Source organism: Macaca fascicularis, chromosome 19 (genome assembly GCF_037993035.2).
Source record: "Macaca fascicularis isolate 582-1 chromosome 19, T2T-MFA8v1.1".
NCBI lineage: Eukaryota > Metazoa > Chordata > Mammalia > Primates > Cercopithecidae > Macaca > Macaca fascicularis.
Genome location: NC_088393.1, coordinates 54990381 through 55010115, shown reverse-complemented (window position 1 = coordinate 55010115; position 19735 = coordinate 54990381). Strand labels below are relative to the sequence as shown.

General features: G+C 55.3%; 1 protein-coding gene across 1 annotated transcript in view; it reads right to left on the bottom strand.

Moving 5' to 3' along the window:
• Positions 1-6814: 6814 nt before the first annotated feature.
• The window catches only part of ARHGAP35 (Rho GTPase activating protein 35), a 151331-nt gene continuing 138410 nt past the window's right edge, over positions 6815-19735 (bottom strand). The window contains exons 6-7 of the mRNA XM_045380095.2: positions 12460-12565; positions 6815-11551 (exon numbers count right to left, since the gene is read on the bottom strand). Coding sequence (XP_045236030.1) covers positions 11194-11551; positions 12460-12565 — 464 coding nt within the window. The 3' untranslated portion in view covers positions 6815-11193. The remainder of the gene's footprint in view (positions 11552-12459; positions 12566-19735) is intronic.

The window sequence follows — 19735 nt, the reverse complement described above, 5'->3', positions numbered from 1 at the left end:
GGCCATGGCTCGGCAGGGCGGCGCTCTGCTGACCCCTGGTGGCCGCATGGAGTAACACAGCTCATTCTCCACTAGGGCAGTTGGCCTGGAGCCCGGGAGCGAGTGCTGGGTGCTGGCTGTGGCTTGAGGAGCACAGCTCCTGCCCTCGTAGGTTTCACAGGAGAGTGGGGAAGACAGCGGATAATCAGATACTCACACTGTCGTATGCGGCAACCCTGGCATCATCTGCACCTTCTCTCTCCCCCAGTCTCATGCCATCTTCAACAAATTCTGTCGCCTTGACCTTCAAGATACCTGCAATTCCCCGTTCTTTCCACTACCACCGTCCTTCTCTGGTCTAATCCGCCATCGTTTCACTCCTGGACTATCGCAGTCACCTCCTTGCTGAACTCCCAGAATCCAGGGCCAGTCTTAACTGATTTCTCCTTTAGCCTCAGGCTCCACTCACTTGACACTGTTACTGAATCGTCTTTATTTAAAATGTTGATAGTTTGTTCATCATTGATTTTTTTTTGAACTAATTTTGATTTTTTAAACAAGACTCTTTTTTTATTTTTATTTTTTGAGACGGAGTTTTGCTCTTACTGCCCAGGCTGGAGTGCAATGGCGCGATCTCCGCTCACCGCAATCTCCGCCTCCCGGGTTCAAGCAATTCTCCTGCCTCAGTCTCCTGAGCAGCTGGGATTACAGGCATGCCCCAATACACCTGGCATTTTGTATTTTTAGTAGAGACGGGGGTTTCTCCATGTTGGTCAGGCTGGTCTCAAACTCCTGACCTCAGGTGATCCACTTGCCTCAGCCTCCCAAAGTGCTAGGATTATAGGCATGAGCCATCATGCCTGGCCCAAAAGATTTTTATTTATTGATTTTGAGATGGGGTCTCACTCTGTCACCCATGCTGGAGTGCAGCGGCACAATCTTGGCTCAATGCGGCCTCAGCCTGCTGCGATCCTCCCACATCGACCTCCTGAGTAGCCGGGACTACAGGAACGCGCCGCCATGTCCAGCTAATTATTTTTTCGAGAAGGAGTTTCCCTCTTGTTGCTCAGGCTGGAGTGCAATGGCACAATCTTGGCTCACTGCAACCTCTGCTTCCTGGGTTCAAGCGATTCTTCTGCCTCAGCCTCCCAAGTAGCTGGGATTACAGGCATGTACCACCATGCCCGGCTAATTTTGTGTTTTTAGTAGAGACGGGGTTTCACCATGTTGGTCAGGCTGGTCTTGAACTTCTGACCTGAGGTGATCCACCCGCCTTGGCCTCCCAAAGTGCTGGGATTATAGGTGTAGGCCGCTGCGCCTGGCCTTTTTTCTTTTCTTTTCTTTTTTTTTTTTTTTTGAGATGGAGTCTTGCTCTGTCGCCCAGGGTGGAGTGCAGTGGCGCGATCTTGGCTCACTGCAGCCTCCACCTCTCAGGTTCAAGTGATTCTTCTGCCTCAGCCTCCTGAGTAGCTGGAACTACAGGCATGTGCCACCACACCTGGCTAATCTTTGTATTTTAAGTTGAGACAGGGTTTTGCCATGTTGGCCAGGCTGCTCTTGAACTCCTGAACTCAGGTGATCCACCCGCCTCGGCCTCCCAAAAATGCTGGGATTACAGGTGTAAGCCACTGCGCCTGGCCTGTTCAGCTAATTTTTAAAGAACTTTTTGTAGAGTCGGGGTCTCACTCTATTGCCCAGGCTGGTCTCAGACTGCTGGGCTCAAGTGATCCTCCCATCTTGACCTCCAAAGTGCTGGGATTACAGGCCTGAGCCACTGCACTTAACCAAGACAATTTTTTTCTTTTTTTTTTATTTGAGACAGAGTCTTGCTCTCTCATCAGTCTGGAGTGCAATGGTGTGATCTTGGCTCACTGCAACCTCTGCCTCCTGGGTTCAAGTAATTCTCCTGCCTTAGCTTCCTGAGTAGCTGGGACTACAGGTCCCCGCCACCACGCCCAGCTAATTTTTGTATTTTTAGTAGAGACAGGGTTTCACCATGTTGGCCAAGATGGTCCCGATGTCTTGACCTCGTGATCTGCCCGCCTCGGCCTCTCAAAGTGCTGGGATTACAGATGTGAGCCACCATGCGTGGCTGATATATATATATATATTTAAGAGCAGTTTTAGGCTCACAGCAACTTTTGCTTTTTGAAAACATTGGCTAAAATATTTTTATGTTGATGACTGAAGTCTTTTTTGTGTCCCATTAACTTGTGCACCCGAGGCAAGTGCTCCCAACAACTGAATCCTTGTTAACTCCTCGGTCCTGCCTGAATAATGGCCACATTCGTTTGTTTACTGTGTTCCTTCCACTAGGATGTCAGCTCCGGCAGGGAGTTTTTGTAATGATTTTGTCCCCCAGCCTGAATGAATAACACACTGAGAAAAGTACTTTTTCTTTTTTTTTTTTTTTTGAGATGGAGTCTCGCTCTGTCGCCCAGGCTGGAGTGCAGTGGCGCGATCTCAGCTCTCTGCAAGCTCCACCTCCCGGATTCAGGCCATTCTCCTGCCTCAGCCTCCCGAGTAGCTGGGACTACAGGCACCCGCCACCACGCTCGGCTAATTTTTTGTGTTTTTAGTAGAGACGGGGTTTCACCGTGTTAGTCAGGATGGTCTCGATCTCCTGACCTCGTGATCCGCCCGTCTCAGCCTCCCAAAGTGCTGGGATTACAGGCGTGAGCCACCATGCCCGGCTGAAAAGTACTTTTTTTTTTTAGACAGAGTCTGACTCCGTTGCCCAGGCTGGAGTGCAGTGGTGCGATCTTGGCTCACTGCAACCTTGAACTTCTTGAGTTCAAGCGATCCTCCCACCTCAGCCTCCTGAGTAGCTGGGAGTACAGGCATGCGCCACCACGCCCAGCTAATTTTGTATTTTTAGTAGAGATGGGGGTTTCTTCATGTTGCTCAGGCTGGTCTTGACCTTCCAGCCTCAAAGTGCTGGGCTCTCAAAGTGCTGCGATTACAGGCGTGAGTCACTGAGCCCAGCCCCAGCTGCTAATTTTTAAAAAAATGTTTTGTAGAGATAAGGTCTCACTTTGTTGAACAGGCTGTTCTTGAATTCCTGGGCTCAGGCGATCCTCCTCTCTTGGCCTCCCACAGTGCTAGGATCACAAGTATGAGCCACCATGCCCAGCTCAGAAAGTACTCTGAAAGAACCTATTTTTTTTTTCCTTTGAAAGCAAAGAGAGTCTATGGCCATACACCCTGAATCCACCTGATCTTGTCCGAAAGCAAAGAGACCCATCTTGGTTGGCGGAGTCAGGGAGGGCTTTCCCTATGGAGTCTGAGGAGCTGAAATCTGAAGGACAAGGAGAAAGTTAGCAAGGTGGGGTGGCCTCAAGGGAGGACAGTGTTGGAGGAGGAGGGCACGATACTGCAAAGGGCCCGAGGTGGGCAGGCCCTGGGGGAGTTGGGGTGTCTGGACGAGAGTGCAAGGAAAGGCTCCTGGGAGGTGGGCAGGGTGCGGGGTGGGACCCTATGGAATAGTTCGGGCTTCCTCTAAGGGCACTGGAGACCCCTGGAGGATGTTACAGGAGGAGAGGCATGGCTAGATGTGAGATCTGATCTGCCCTCATGGAGATGGGAGTGGGTGAGCATGGAGGGCAGATGTCTTGGTAAGATCAGACAGGGATGGGGTGCAGGGAGCAGGAAGGGGAGTGCACTGGAAGGCAAAATGGAACTGGGAGGTGCACCTGGTTGACTCGAAGGGAGACAGACACCCCAAGGAGGCCCCCAGGGTCTCTCTCTGGCTGGAGGGGGGATCCTGGGAATGGACCTGTTTGGAGTAGGGGTCTGGAGTTTGGCTGTGGGTGTGTCACAGTGGAGTCCCCAAGTAGAGTGTCATAGACAGGTGGATATCATGTTTTGCTTGGAGCAGAGGTCTGGGCTGGAGTCACGTGGGAGAGGTTGGTTTGTAGATGGGGCAAGTCAAGGGCAAGGTTGAGACCACTGTGTTCGAAAAACCAACTGAAGGCTTACCATGCGTAAGGCATCTTGTTGGGCCTCCTGGGGCGGCCAACTGGGAGCCACAAAGCTGCCCCCCAAAGCTCTCAACTTGGGTGCTGGTGGCTGAGAGGCTCATGTATAGAAAGCACACAAAGCTTGATGATCAAGAGCCAGAGAAGGCTGAGCACAGGGGCTCACGCCTGCCCTCCCAGTGCTTTGGGAGGCTGAGGTGGGAGGATTGCTTGAACCCGGGAGGTGGAGGCTGCAGTGAGCTCATGCTACTGCACTCCAGCCTGGGCGACAGAGCGGGACTTCGTCTAAAAAAAAAAAAAAAAAAAAAGGCCAGGTGCAGTGGCTCATGCCTGTAATCCCAACACTTTGGAAAGCCAAGGCGGGTGGATCGTGAGGTCAAGAAATCAAGACCATTCTGGCTAACATGGTGAAACCCTGTTTCTACTAAAAATACAAAAATTAGCTGGGCCTGGTGGTGGCGCCTGTAATCCCAGCTACTCGGGAGGCTGAGGCAGGAGAAACACTTGAATCTGGGAGGCAGAGGTTGCAGTGAGCCGAGATTGCACCACTGCACTCCAGCCTGGGCGAGAGTGAGACTCCGTTTAAAAAAAACAAACAAACAGCACGCAGAGCCCACTGCCTGTCCCGGTTCTGGTGTCTCCCTCAACCCAGCTCAGCACAGAGCAGGGCCCCAAGATGGCTCAGCCTTTTCCCAAAGAAGGGAAGAGGCCGGGCAGGGTGGTTCACACCTGTCATCTCAGTGCTTTGGGAGGCCGTGGCAGGAGGCTCACTTGAACCCAGGAGCTCGAGACCAGCCTGAGCAATAGAGCGAGATCTCATCTCTAAAAAAAAAAAAAAAAAAAAAAAAAGCCAGGTGTGGTAACATGTGCCTCTGTAGTCCCAGCTACTTGGAGGCTGAGGTGGGAGGATTGCGTCAGCCTACAAGTTCAAGGCTGCAGTGAGCCATGTTTGTGCCACTGCATTCCAGCCTGCACAACAGACTAAGGAAAAAAAAAAAAAACAAAAACAACTAGAGAAGACAGGTTTCTGTCAGCACATATTGAGTACCAACTGCACACCAGGAGGATGTAGAGATTTAATTAAACAACAACAACAACAACAATAACAAAGGAGAAACCCTGGCACACTCACGGGGAGTGACATAAACCCCCAGCAGGTAAATCCCAGATGCTGGGTGAATCCATGAGTAGAGAGGGTCAGGGACGTTTCTGGAGAAAGACTGGCTTTGAAGAACAGGGTAGGATCTGATGGGCAGGCTGGAGATTTGGGGAAGGGTGGATGGAAGGAATTTCAGGCAGAGAGAAGTGCTCAAAGCAAAGATCTGGAAGCAGAAAGCAGCCAGCTGCACTCAAAGAATGAGACTCAGCCAGGCGAGGTGGCTCACGCCTCTAATCCCAGCACTTTGGGAGGCTGAGGTGGGCAGATCACCTGAGGCCAGGAGTTCGAGACCAACCTCGCCAACATGGAGAAACCCCGTCTCTATGAAAAATAGAAAATTAGCCAGGTGTGGTGGCGAGCGGCTGTAATCCCAGCTACTCAGGAGACTGAGGCAGGAAAATCCCTTGAACTGGGGAGGCGGAGGTTGTGGTGAGACTAGATTGAGCCATTGCACTCTAGCCTGTGCAACAAGAGCAAAACTCCGTCTAAAAAAAAAAAAAGACTATTTTGACTGATGTTGGGGAGTTGGGTTAAAGGAGTGGGAGAGAAGAGCAGGATGGATCCAGAGCGTGGGGTTCTGCATGGATGTCAAGGAGCCTGGGCTATGGTCAGTAGGCACTTCCGTTTGTTTGCCTGCCTGGCTGAGCCTATGGCAAACAGCCGTCATCTCTGGTGCCAGCCCCTATTGATTGGTAGTGGCTACCTGGAAAGCGGTATGGCAGAGTGCGGTGATCAGCTAGCCATGTCTGCTATGGGCACAGGCAGGGAAGGATGCGTCTTGCATGCTGAGTAGTTCACCCTTCTGCTATGGAGATTGAGGGCAGGGAGGCCATTCAGGGTGTGGGAGTGTCTATTAGAGTCTAGTGAGCTTGAATTCGGGTCTAGGCTAGAATGGAGGCAGAGGGAAGAGAAGAGTCACACTCAAGTGACATTTGGGATCTTAGAAGCAGTAAGGGGTAAGGAGGGGGCCAAGGATAGAGCAAACGAGCCTGGGAGACTGGAAAGAGGGAGATAATCCTAACAAGAGCTTTTTAGGGGGTGAGTGGAGAGGAGGTGTTTTTGGTGGCAAGGCTTCTTTAGGAAGCCGCCCATCTCCGTCCCTGGAGGTGCTGTCCTGGGTGACGGTGGTGACAGTGGCTAACTCTGGCGTAGAGCCTGTGTCTCTGACCCCAGGGCCAGCACCAGGGAGTGAGTGTGACCTTTGGCTCTCCCCTCTCAGAACTTCAGCCCTGACCCCTCCCTTGAGAAGGGTCTGAAGTCGGCCACCTCCTGGACACAAGCCTGCTCATGATCCTGCCCCTGGAACTCCCCAGGCACTTCCACCCCCAGCCAGGAAGTGAATCCAGGCATCTGACTCCCAGTACCGCCCGCATGGCCTCAGGCAGGAGGGGAGTGGGAAGGAAGGTCAGGAGCGGCACCTCTGGCATCCCCTGCCCATGCCTGCCTGCAGTTCCTGTGGCCATGGGGGTTCGTGGGGGCCACTTTAGGTGGTGCTGAGAGACCACAGGAATGACGCGGCCTTCTGGGAAGCTGTGCTGGAGAGGAAAGCAGGTGAGAGCTGGGAGCAGAGGCTCGTGTTGGCAAAGGCCCCCCCTGCGGGAGCCTCCTGCTTCCCATCCTTGGCTTAGGCGCCCGGGGAGACCCAGGTGTGCGCTGCACTGGCCCGGTAAGGAGGAGGCCCCCCTTCACTTCTCTCAGGTTTGGTTTTTTACAAGATTGATTTATTAACTATGATACAGATCACATAAGGCCTTTTCAGTTTTTTACACCATTCCCATTGAGACAAGTACAATACTTTGTAGCAAATACATGATTTTAAAAAACAAAACCAAACAAAAACACCTCAGTCAGAGATGCCTCAGCCTTCATTGAGGGCTGACCATGCACTAATTAGGTTGGAGCCTCAAAAAACCCACGATGTGTTTTTTAAAAAAAGTCTGGAAATTAAGCAAACATTCCTAACACCAGCTAAAGGATGTTCCGGTTAAAGCCCCTAAAATACAAAGAAATAATTGTTATACTTTCTTTACATACAAGTCTTCACTTTTGCTGCAAAACAGAATTTTGGGCATACAGCCAGACTACTAACACATTTCAATACCATTAATATGTTTTGTTTTTCTCAGAAACTCAAAATATTTGTTAATTCAACATATATAAAGATCATTTAACATGTGAAAATACAAGTACCAGAAAAATAAGCTGGCAGCAGCACTATTCCAAATTTTCAAACAAGTTTTATTTCCATACAATTCTGACATTTCCGTTTTTTTTTTTTTTTTTTTCTTAAATGTACACAGGGAACATGATTCTTTTTATGCAAACAATAACTTAGGCCCTGTCGTGACTACAGTGAAGTGTAGCATCACTGCCGGCTCCGCCACGGGAGGGCTGGAGGAGGCCAGCCCAGGCCAGCAGTGCCCGAGGTCACCGATCGCCTCCTGCTCTGCCCCCCGCGCGCCGTGCATTGGTCACGCTGCACCGACCGCACCGCGGCCGCGCCCCCACCGGACCCGCGACAGAAACTGGCCGCTTCCTGGGCCACTCTCTGACCTGGACACAAGACCACGTGCTCCGAGGGAGGGAGCCCACTCCCGTTACACCTCAGAGCCACGGAGCCGGGGCCGCTCCCTGCCGCAGCTTCCCTGGATCCCTGCGCTGCCTTTGGGAAATGAGCGCCTCAACAGGACCCAGGCCCCCGCGCGGCACGGGCCCTCCTGGCCACCTCACCCTAATTTTTCTAGCTGGCGCCCCCAAAGCAGTGGCTTCTCATAGGAAAGGACGGGAGGGGAGCGCAGCTGAGGTGACTCTTGATGACAAGACGCTGCAGCTGGCCTGCTGTGGAGTTGTGTGTGTGTATGTCCAGAATGCCTGGTGGCCTGCGGGGGTCTCAACCAAAGGGATGCTGGCTTGACCCAGGCCTCCCTTCCCTAAGAGCAGCAGAAGCTGACTGAGGCACAGGGATGCCCCATCCCCTTCTGGCCAGCGAGCTGCTCCTATGATGTCACCCTCTGTCCACCGTGACAAAGACAGACATATCCTGCAGAAGAATCTGGGTCGCAGCAGGTGCCGCGCCTCCAGCAGGAAGCAAAACCAAGGTGGTAGAGGCAGGAGAGCAAGGAGACAGACACCCTGAAGCTCTCTCCCTCTTCCTCTCCAAATGCTAGGCGACAGGAAAGACAGGGACAATGCAGAGTAAATGTGTGCCGTGACACCCAGTGTGCGACACAAGCCAAGAATTCTAAGTGGATTCACGAGCCACGCCACCCAGCCTCGGGTCCTCCCTCCTCAGCCGTCAGAGCCAGGATCAGTCTCTGGCTTTGCACCAAGGGCTGCTGTTCCCTCACACGGTGTCTGCACTCTCGCTGGGTGGCAGTGGCTGCCCCACGTCCCCATTCTGGACAAGCCAACGCCCACCCGCCCAGTGCTGAGAGCTGCATGCGGGTCCCATGAGCACCCTCTGTGCAAGCACCTTCCAGAACTTAGAGCCCCGATGAAAGCAGGGGTGGGGACAGCACGGTTCCAACAATCCCCAGGGATGCTCCCACACAAGGGCCTATTCAGTCTGCACGCTGCCCTGACCGGATGCTGAAGCCTGGCCTGCCACGACTGGCCATGCTGCTCAAACGACTGAGATGTCCTCTAGTCCCTCAGCCCAAAGCAGCAGACGAGAGGCTGAAGAGTTAGTGGGGGAAACAAGAGGAACCCCGGGGCTTCCTGTGCATGGAGGCTCCCTTCGGACATGAGCCGCCACAGTCCCCGCCTGCCCACCTTGGCTGACAGGGCGCTGCGTTGGGGGTGCCCCAGGCCTAGTTTCAGGTACTTCTGTGAGGGGACGGGTAGAAAGCCCAGGTGCTCCTCCTCACCGCCCCCTCCACACTCCGGGGAAGTCACTGGCTGCACACACATCTGTGGAATCAGGGGCCAGGTGGCTTAGGCCGTGGCTTTCGTGCTCACAAAACAGGTGGCAGTGTTAGCTCAAGCAGTGAGGGGGACTGGGCTGCTTTTGCCTGCGTTCATACAGGGATGGCCCAGGCCACCACCATGCTTTCCCTCCACTCCCAATTCGGTGAGGTGCTGACCAGGTGAGCAAGACCTTGAAAAGGGGGCGGGGTGAGTCAATGCGGCCGTTTCCTCATCTGCTGGGGCCCAGGACTGGGGGAGTTTGGGAACCTATCTGCCAACCTCAGCTACAACGAAACACAGATGTCACCTTCCAGTCAACCCTGGGCCTACAGGGCCAGGCACAGCTCCGCCAGAAAAGACAAAAATTCATCACCCAACATTCACAGAAAACACGCCTGGACCCTGGGTTTTTCTCCCATTAAAACTTGCAAGGGTACGTGAGTGTTTCCAAGCACCTTCGTTGGCCATTGTGAACTGGAGACAGTGAGCCAGCCGTCCCCAGAGGGAGCCTGGGAGACGAAGGGCCACTTCTGTCTCCAACCACTACAGGTGGGCATGGGCGGGGCAGCTGCAGACGCCCAGGAGGTGTCCATCAGGCCCCCTGGAATATACCACAGATCCTATTTCTTAAAGTGCAACGAGCCCCAAGGGCTGTCTGGTGTGGGGCCCTCTGCACCCCACTAGCTCTCGCCTGGGGGGTGCCCAGTCTTCCTGGCTGCAGAGGCCATGGCCCAGCCATGCAAGTTTGCAGTGCTAGAGGGCAGAGGTGGGCAGGAGAAGAGCTTTTCCTGGAGCAGTGGAAAGGCTGGGCTAGGGTGGTAGTGGGTGATAGGCAGGCACGGTGCCTCTGGGCCGGCAAGGACCAGGAAGGATGCCCCTTCGAGGGCACCAGCAGACCGCCATTCCTTCAAAGTGCCCCACCCCGCCCACATCTCCACGAACACTCCTGCCAGTGGCTTCCATGGCTGGGATGAAACGATTCCACTTCAACACCCAACACACCAACCCCAACCCCAAGTGCACCTGGCACCTTCCAGCAGTCCCCAACTCCCCACCAAGTGCCCACACACACACTCACACGTGCACACACACACACCCCACACGTACGCTCAAGTAGTGTTTCTATCGTAATGGACTGTGTTCTGGGGCAGCCCAGGTTCCAGCCTGCTCTGCCATCTCCCGGGCTCTCCCCACCAAGGGCTCAAACCCTCTTCTTGGGAAAACGGGGAATCTGGCGACTAGACCTAAGTGGGTGAGTGGGACCCCAGGAGGCTCTCAGGCCACAGCTCCAGGCATCCTGGTTTTGCTGCCACAAAGACGAGGGTCAATTCCACCTGTGTGCCTCCCTCCCTCCCGGCAGAGGTGGGCACAGAGTGAAATCTTGAGGTCTGTAGTTTTCTTTCCGTGTTTTTTTCCTTTTTAATTATTGGAAGGGTTTTTCCATTTTTTCTCCTAGTGTTCCTTTGTTTGCCAGGGAATGTTTCGGGAAGCCTGTGGAGTAGGACGGCGGGGATGAAGAGGGAAGTCCTGCACTCTCTGGGTCCAGGCACAAAGCTATCCTCCGTTGTTCTGATCTGCAGGGCCAGCGCCCTCAGCAGGTACCTAGTGGTGGCAGAGCCGTGGCCTACACGTTCCCCAGGAGCCACCAGCCGGGCTGCACCCTTACCTTGCGGGTGTGTGCAAATGGAAGGTGGGAAGAGACAGACCAGCGGGAAGTGTTCTCTTCGGGGGTTGCCAGCCCCGCCATGAATCTCAGAGCCTCCTCCTCCCCGGCAAAGGCCTGGGCACTGTCCCGACCACGGGCCCTGTACAAGCAGAAGGAGGCACCTGGAGGCTGGTGTGCGCAGCCAGGTGGGGTGGTGGTCCAGAGAACAGAGGGAGGGCACTGGGGCTGCTGCCTGCCTAGTTCAGTCCTCAAAAGGGTCCAAGTCAAAGGACAGGGCCCCATGGCTGCTGCCTGCAGCCAGCTCAGGTCTGCAGTGCCGGGCCCAGGGCACCTGGCAGCCTGGCGGATGGTACCATTGGCTGGTGCTCCCACTGAGGTCTTGAGAACATGATGGAGAGGGCCACTTGCCCCTGCCTCTGCCTCCAGTGGACTTGGTTTTGTTCAAGGCCAAATGCCACCCCGTCAGAGAGAGGACCGGTTCTCCTGTCGCCCCAGGTCTTGGTGGGTCACAGCGTGTGTTCGGCTTGAAGCTGGGAGGGAAGCAGTGGCTGCATTGGGGACTGGGGGGTGGGAGGAGGCGACTGTGGGGGCGACGGCTGACTTGTGACAGGCGTGGAAGTGAGGAAGGGGACGGTGGAAGCCACGGCGGAGGGGGAGCTGGGCCTGGCACCAGGGGGCTCGGTGATGGGCCGATTGTAGAAGAAGAAGGGGCACTGCTGAATGAAGAGTTCAATGATTGTCTGGTAGGTGCGCGTGGCTGTGAGGGCGTCCATGGTGCTGAAATCAGGTCTCATCAAGGTGGGCCAGAAGCAGATGGAGAGGTTCTCGCTGGTCATGAGATTCACCTTGTTGTTGTGGCTGACCCTGCGGGCGACACCAAACTCAATGGTCAGAACTGTGCAGGGCCCTGCCTGGCCCCAGGCGCTCATGGTCTTCAGCACGCAGGCTGAGCCCCGCCTGCACACCCTCAGGTGGAGCAGAAAAGGCCACGCGCAGCTCTGTGCCCTGCCCTGCCCTGCCCGGGAGGCTGCGCCCTCAGTGTCCTCTCCCCTCCAGCCTAGCGCCTCCACATGGCCAACCTTGGAGAGGCTGCCCGGAGCCCTGAAAACCCCTGGGGGTGGACTGACCACCTCAGGGACTAGCTCTGCAGCCAGCCAAAGCAGTGGCGGTGCTCCAGCTGTGATGAGGGAGGGAGGCTGAGCGTCCTAAACCAGAGTGCCATCAGATGCCACTTGGCCAGCAGCCCTCCTCCACACACACGGAAGTTCAGGGAAGAGCCACATGGCCTCCCGCCTGCAGCCTGTGCTCCATGCTGGAGGCTGGCTCTCTCCTGCAGCACACCTCTCGAGGTGCGATGTCCCGGTTCTCCCCAGCTGGGAATGTGAATGCTGAGAGAGGACTTTCAGGGGCTCTGAGGTGTTTTGGATTCAGGAGAAGATTTCTGGAACATCAGCACCAACCAGAAGATCTCTCTCTGCCAGCTTTGGGGCGCAGGCCTACAAGAGGCCCCATGCCCGACAGAGCTAAGTGCACTGTCTGGTGTTGGGCAGGTTTGCGGCCACGTGGCCGCCCTCAGATAGGAGCAGGAGGGAGGCCTTAGGATGGGCGAGAGGCAGAGGCTCCAGGCGCTGAGCCCAGTGGGCACCACGGGAGGCCGGCCAGCGCCCCTTCCAGGCCAGGGCCTGAGGCTGCTACTGGCAGCCTTGTTCTGCGACGCACTGACCCTGGCTGTCTTCCGGAGGAAAAACCAACCAGAAGGCCCTGTGACTTACTTGTTTAAGTGAGAGATGACATACTTGAAGACTTCGTGGTTTTCCTTTGGAAATTTCTTTAATACCTCCTTAAGGGCATGCAACTTCTGCTCCCGGTCGTTGATTTCTGAGGAGAGAGAAAACCAAAGCCTTGCCTTTCATGGCCGAGGCTGGTGGCCACCCCAGGGCGTGCTCTGTGATGGGCCTTCTCTGAGGGCAACCCAGGGCTTTCGGATGACACTAACTCCACTCTTTCCCCCAAAGCCTGTGCCCAAGGCTGGCACACCTGGCAGTGGCACTGGCCCAGGGGCCTGGCCCACCTCTGTGTCCCAGGCCCCCACTGAAGGGCGGCACTGTGTGCCTGGGGCTTCCTGGCCCCACCACCCGAGACAGAACGATCTGGAGAGACTACGCCATAAAGAACACCATTCTTTGCTCATCCGGTTGCCCCTGGAGACAGGCATCCCTACGCAGAAAGCCTGCTTGCTTCCTGACCAGATGGAGACAGGCAGCCGCTGCCACCCACCCACGCCAACAGACCTTTGAGGGAGGGAGTCGGTCATGAGACCAAGGCTCTGTCCTTTCCCTAGAGACACAGGGACCCTCCGCACATCCCCATTGGAGGGGCTGATGGAAACAGTGGGGGAATTCTTACGCACTTCACCAAAGGAACTATGCACCCCCTTTCCCCCCAATGCCCACACTTTGCCTATCACGGAATCCCAATGTCCTAGGGGAGGGAAAACAACTGCCTGGAATGCAGCTCGTAACCCGCGCCAGGCCCAGTTCCATGAGTCCCTGCAATCGTGTGAGGCAGGAACTTGTCACCCCATTTTGAGGATGAGGTATCTGAGGTTAGAAGTTGCAGAGCTGGGACTGGCTGTGGGGCTGGAGCCGTGGCCACTGGGCTTGCCATCCCTGAGTGGGTGTGGCCCACCTTGGCTGGGAAGGGCATCCCAGGCTGGTGAGGCACACATGTCCCAGAGCCCACCTGGAGCCCAGCTGGCTAAGACAGATTTCTCTGTGCAGGGAAAGACATCCCCATATTTCCTTCTTGGACTCCAGGGCACAGAAGAACCACGGGAGGGTCTCACGAAGGAGACGGCAGCTATCTCACAATTGGTGGCTGTGGGTGGGGTTGGTGAAGAGGGGGTCTATTATAACGCCGACGGTTGCTAATGGGCTTGGGGGTTCAGGCTCCTTTGAGATAGACGACGGTGCTGGATCGTCTGCCCCGGAGACACATGTGTACCATTCTGCTGATGAATCCGGGAGGGGTGCGGACTCCCTGAACCAGGTATTCTTTTCTTTTTCTTTTTGAGATGGAGTCTCGCTCTGTCACCCAGGCTGGAGTGCAGTGGCGCCATCTCGGCTCACTGCAAGCTCCACCTCCTGAGTTCACGCCATTCTCCTGCCTCAGCCTCCCGAGTAGCTGGGACTACAGGTGCCCGCCACCACACCTGGCTAATTTTTTGTATTTTTAGTAGAGATGGGGTTTCACTGTGTTAGCCAGGATGGTCTCGATCTCCTGACCTCGTGATCCACCCACCTTGGCCTCCCAAAGTGCTGGTATTACAGGTGTGAGCCACCGCACCCGGCCCTGAACCAGGTATTCTTTAGGAAACCCATGGCTCCTTAGTCACCTTTGCAGCAGGTGATGTGCCCGGAGGGTCAGAGTTGGGGGAGTTGCACAAGGACCCTGGGGAGAGTGAGACTTGGAAGAGCAGACAGAATCCCAAGGGCGGGAACGCGGAGCAGGGAGGAAGGCCCTGTGGTGGTCTGGAGTCCAGATCCTGACTCAGATGGCCCTGGGTACAAATCCAGCCTCTCGCGCCAACTGTGTCACCTTGGGCAAGTGACACCGTAGGGTCAGTCTCCTCATCTGTAAAAGGGGCTGTGGACAGTGCCTCCTTCATTCGGTGACACCCGGCAGTTAAATTCAGAGTTCACAGCTGGACACAAAATAAGGGCACCTGAGAGCCAGTCTACTTGCAGGGGCCAGGGGGAGGGAGGCTGCAGGGCTGGAAGGGACTGAGCTCCAGGAGCTCTCCCAGGCAGCCTAATGAGGATGAATGAAACCAGGCAAATCTGTGGCCTTGAGAGTGTAACTTCATGAGAGCAGTGTCTTGGTAACATCTGTCTATCAGAAATGACTAAAAAAGTCCTGGGAGCTAGTTATTGGGCTATGAGCAGCTTCATTTCTCTGAATCCAAGGTTTATTTTAAGGGTTCCACCTCAAGGGCACATTCTTTTCTTTTTCTTTTTTTCTTTTATGAGATGGAGTCTTGCTCTGTCCCCCAGGCTGGAGTGCAGTGGCGCGATCTCAGCTCACTGCAACCTCCACCTTCTGGGTTCAAGTGATTCTCCTGCCTCAGCCTCCCAAGTAGCTGGGACTACAGGTGCCTGCCACCACGCCTGGCTAATTTTTATATTTTTACTAGAGACAGGGTTTCCTCATGTTGTCCAGGCTGGTCTGGAACTCCTGACCTCAGGTGATCTACCTGCCTTGGCCTCCCAAAATGCTGGGATTACAGGCGTGAGCCACCGCACCCGGCCATGGGCACACTCTTTTCCACGACCTTGAGTCTTCAAACAGTTCATTGTCATGTTACAATACAATATCTACATAAAAAAAGTAAACTGCTGTAGGGAGGACAGAAGACTGTATTAGAAAACACAAGCAGCATGTGTGTGGCGCGAAGCTTCACTTCATAAAAGCGTCATGCCCCCTTCCAGCTGCTAGCTTGGCACAGGAGGACACAGGTCTCTCCGCAGGTGCCTGCACGACCCAAACACAGCTGTGTTTGTCTTAATTAGGCAACGAGTGGTAGCACCTTTACGTAAGAGCTGGGTCTCATCCCATCCTCTGGCTGGAGGCAGGAAACGGGGCTGGCAAAGCCTAGGTCTGCCAGGGACGCCTGCTCTCCTTCCTATCTGATAAGCAGCAATGAGGGTGGTTTTGTTTCTTCCTTGGGGGGTGGGGAGGGGCAGGGGTGGGAGTTACAGAGCCTGCTTTGATAATAATTTAGGGGCCGGGTGTGTGTGGTGGCTCACGCCTGTAATCCCAGCACTTTGGGAGGCTGAGGTGGGTGGATCACTTGAAGTCAGGGGTTTGAGACCAGCCTGGACAACATGGCAAAACCCCATCTCTACCAAAAATACAAAAATTAGCCAGGTGTGGTGGCGTGTGCCTATAATCCCAGCTATTTGGGAGGCTGAGGCAGAAGGATTGCTTGAACTTGGGAGGTGGAGGTTGCAGTGAGCTGAGATTGCGTCACTGTGCTCCAGCCTGGGTGACAGAGCAAGACTCCATCTCAAAAAGAAAAATAAAAAATTAGGGGCTGCCCCCTAAAATCCCAGCCTCCTTCTGCATATGCACCTCAGCTGAATGCCTAGTGAGGAGTGGGTGGCCAGTCTCCTGGCCTGCTCCCCTCCCCACTGGCTGCCTGGTCCAGGTGCTCCTGAGTACGGAGCAGCACTAGGAGCTCGCTGGGCAGAAGTCAAGGAGGGCGAGAGGCCCTTCTGCTCAAGTCTGGGCCACACTAAAAGCAAGGCTGACCTTGTCAACATCCTTTGACTCAGCCCCATTCACCTCTTTCCTTAAGCAAAGCTTGCCTCACCCCTCTAGGCTCCGGCTGCAGCCTCTTCACATGGCAAAGGCACCAGCAGCTGCTTAGGTTTGGGTGCTGCCCGAGTGCTGGCAGGACAGCTTCACAGTGCTCTTCGCGTGGCCCTGACCGCAGACCTGAGTGGAAGGTGGGGCTGGGTGTTACCCATATGGTGGCTGAGAAACCCACTCCAGAGGCCAAGAGAAGGTCACAAGGCTGGTGATGTCGCAGGTGGATAGGACCTAGGCCTGTTCCCAGCTCAGCCCATCTGCTCTGGGTCCTCGCCTCCCTGCAGGCAGCAGAGTCCTCTCTGACTGCAGTAATCCTCTGACAGGAAAGGGGATGGGGTGCCCTCCAGGGTGCTGGCTTCACCAGCTAGGACACTTTTTTTTTTTTTTTTTGAGATGAAGTCTCGCTGTATTGCCCAGCTGGAGTGCAGTGGCACGATCTCGGCTCACTGCAACCTCCACCTCCCAGGTTCAAGCGATTCTCCTGCCTCAGCCTCCTGAGTAGCTGGAATTACAGGCATGGTTAATTTTTGTATTTTTAGTAGAGAACCCCTCCCAGGTTTAAGCAATTCTCTTGCCTCAGCCTCCTGAGTAGCTGGGATTACAGGTCCAGCTAATTTTTGTATTTTTATTTTTATTTATTTATTTATTTTTTTTGAGACTGAGTCTGGCTCTGTCGCCCAGGCTGGAGTGCAGTGGCCGGATCTCAGCTCACTGCAAGCTCCGCCTCCCGGGTTTACGCCATTCTCCTGCCTCAGCCTCCGGAGTAGCTGGGACCACAGGCGCCCGCCACCTCGCCCGGCTAGTTTTTTTTTTGTATTTTTTAGTAGAGACGGGGTTTCACCGTGTTAGCCAGGATGGTCTCGATCTCCTGACCTTGTGATCCGCCCGTCTCAGCCTCCCAAAGTGCTGGGATTACAGGCTTGAGCCACCACGCCCAGCTAATTTTTGTATTTTTAGTAGAAATGAGGTTTCACCATGTTGGTCAGGCTGGTCTCGAACTCCTGACCTCCAGATCCGCCCGCCTTGGCCTCCCAAAGTGCTGGGATTACAGGTATGAGCCACCGCACCCGGCTTCATACGTTTTTCCTATACCCACTCTCCCCTGACCCAGGACTGGGGGGGCACCAGCAGTGTCTGTGCCCTGTGTGGCATTTTCAGCTGCCTTGGTCGGAACCAGGCACAGGTCCCTCAACAGTCCTCAGTGAGGGAGGCGGCGACTCTGACCCAGAGGCAGGTGAGCGTGAGAGGGACTAGGCTGAGTACATGGGGATGGGTGAGGCTGTCGGTGACAGCACCCCATTCTTGCCTCGCCAGACAATGCGAATTATTTCATTCTCGGATTTGGGAGGCCCCTCTTGCTTGGGTCATTTGTTTATCCTCAGTGTGTGGGAGAAGCAGGTGTTTACGGGGGCCTGCTCCTGCCTGGGTACTATTTTATACGCTGGGGATGCAGTAGGGAACAAAAACCAAATTCCCTGTCGCTTACGGTCTAGTGGAAAGAGGGGAAAGGACCCAGAGGTCCCTCTCTAGTCCAGAAGCTTTGGGCTGGCTCCTCGAGGCCTTCCTGGCCCGGCCCCAGTCTCCCCTCGTGACCACCATCCTCATCCCTGGTGAGTTCAGGCGCCTCTGGCTGGCTGCTACTTGCTGAGCACGGTGCTGACTGCGCTGTCCGGATCCAACCTGGGCCTGGGTGTGGTCAAGCACAGACTCTGGCAGCTCCAAGCCAGAGGCCTGGGAACAAGCTGGTGGCCAAGAGCCAGGCCAGCCCGTGCACCCCGGACACCTTCTGCCCCATGGTGCTGCTGCAGGCTGGGGCCACAGTCTGTGTGGACCTGGTCACAGGGCAGCGGCACACTCAGGGGAGCCACTCACCATCTTCAGTGGAACCTTGCTCTACAGGGACCCGCAGCTTCAACAGGTGGGCCGGCCTGCCCGGCCAGGTGTCTACACTGGCCAAAGAAACAGCAGGGGCAATAGGCTCCCTGGGGTCCCTGCTGGGACAGGGCCGTCAGGGCACCCAGCCCTGGGTGAGCTGCTGCAACCCAGACCCGCCATGGTACAGGTGCCCAGGGTGGCTTCTCCCCACACCTGGCGAGTGCTGATTTGTGGACTCTCAGCTCCACTCGTCCAGACTTTTGGTATGACCTCCAACCCCTTCAGAGTCCCCTCAGGACCCAGACTGTGGAGGGCCGGATCCTCACATCCTTTACTCCCTAGCCTACCCTTTGGGAGTCAAGACACTTAGTTTTTTCTAACAACAACAAGAAGAACCCATCCTGCTCCAGTGTTGGTCAGTGGTAGACAGGAGTCCAGGGGTGTGGGCCGGGAGAGATGGTGGCCTATGGAGGAGACCCCAGCCTCTACACCACGCTCACCCCTTCGCTTGGCTCGGCTCCAAGTGGCTCTGCTCTTGCTCAGGGGGTGTGGGCTGGGAGCTGCACCTCTTGATGGGACATCATACTTTTGAACTTAGGGGCTAGTCGCCTGAGACAGCAAGAAACATCCAGGGGACGAATTTTTGGGCCAGTTGAACCAAGACAGCCTGGACACAGACCCAGCAATTTAATAAAATAGAGACCCCAAGAACTCAGGAGGAAGGGGAGGGGACAGCCAGAGGGCACAGGGACCTTACTGAATAGCTTCCCATACCTCTTACAGCACAGACACACCAGGACTCACAAAGCCAGAATACTGGTCCAAGGTCAAACAAATTGGCAGCAGAGACCTTGTTCCCAAAGAACACTCCTGCCCTGGCTGTGCTGAGCCACTGCCATCACTGGCACCCAGGCTGCCAACCAAGCTCTAGGCTTGAGTCTGCTGCTGCCAGCTCAGTGCCTGGAGGAAAGTCCCTGCTGGCCGCCGCTGACCATCTGCACGCCTGCATCGCCAGGAAAGGGAAAGCCCAGCTCAGGGTCACAGTCCTTCAGTGATCACGCAGGCTCGTCCGGCGTCCGCTCTCCCCGTCCCAGGTGGTAAACAACTCCAAGGTCAAGACTTCACTCTACAGGGCCCAGGATGGGGAATCCAGGTGTCCTTCCCCTGGAGACATGGCTTTGCAATCACCTGTTGAATGTCCTGTCCCACCAGACTGAGCTGGGGGCCGCATATGTGTGTGCCCACTGCCATCTGTCTCTGTCCACACAGGGCCTGGCTATCTGTGAAATTAATGACCCCGTGCGTGGGTGTGAGGAGCACCCCCGTGCCCTCGGGCAGCTATCTGGACAGATCAAAGGAAGGCAGGATCCCAGAACCAGCAACGTCCCAAGGCAGCTGGTGAACAAGAGCCCAGAGAGCAGCAGGGCCGCCTCCTGGTAACCTAGGCTACACTGTTATCTCTAGCCCCAACGGTCTCATCTGTCAAAAGGAAAGGCCGAGACAATGAGCCGGCATCCTGAACCATGTTCGGGTCACACATCCCCTTCGACAATCTGACGAAAACGACTGGTCTCTCCTTAAATTAAAAAGACTGAATTTTACGAGCTATTACAGGGAGTTAATGGGGACCCTGGAGCCACAGGTCCTTTGGTCCAGACCGTCTGGCTTGAGATGGAGCCAGCTCTAGCACCCCTTCCAGCACAAAAGTCATAGGGCAGGGCCTGTGGACACCGGCTGGATGGAGTCGACTCAAGATAGGCAGGGAGGAGGGAGTCACCAGAGACAGGGGAGACACCAGGCAAG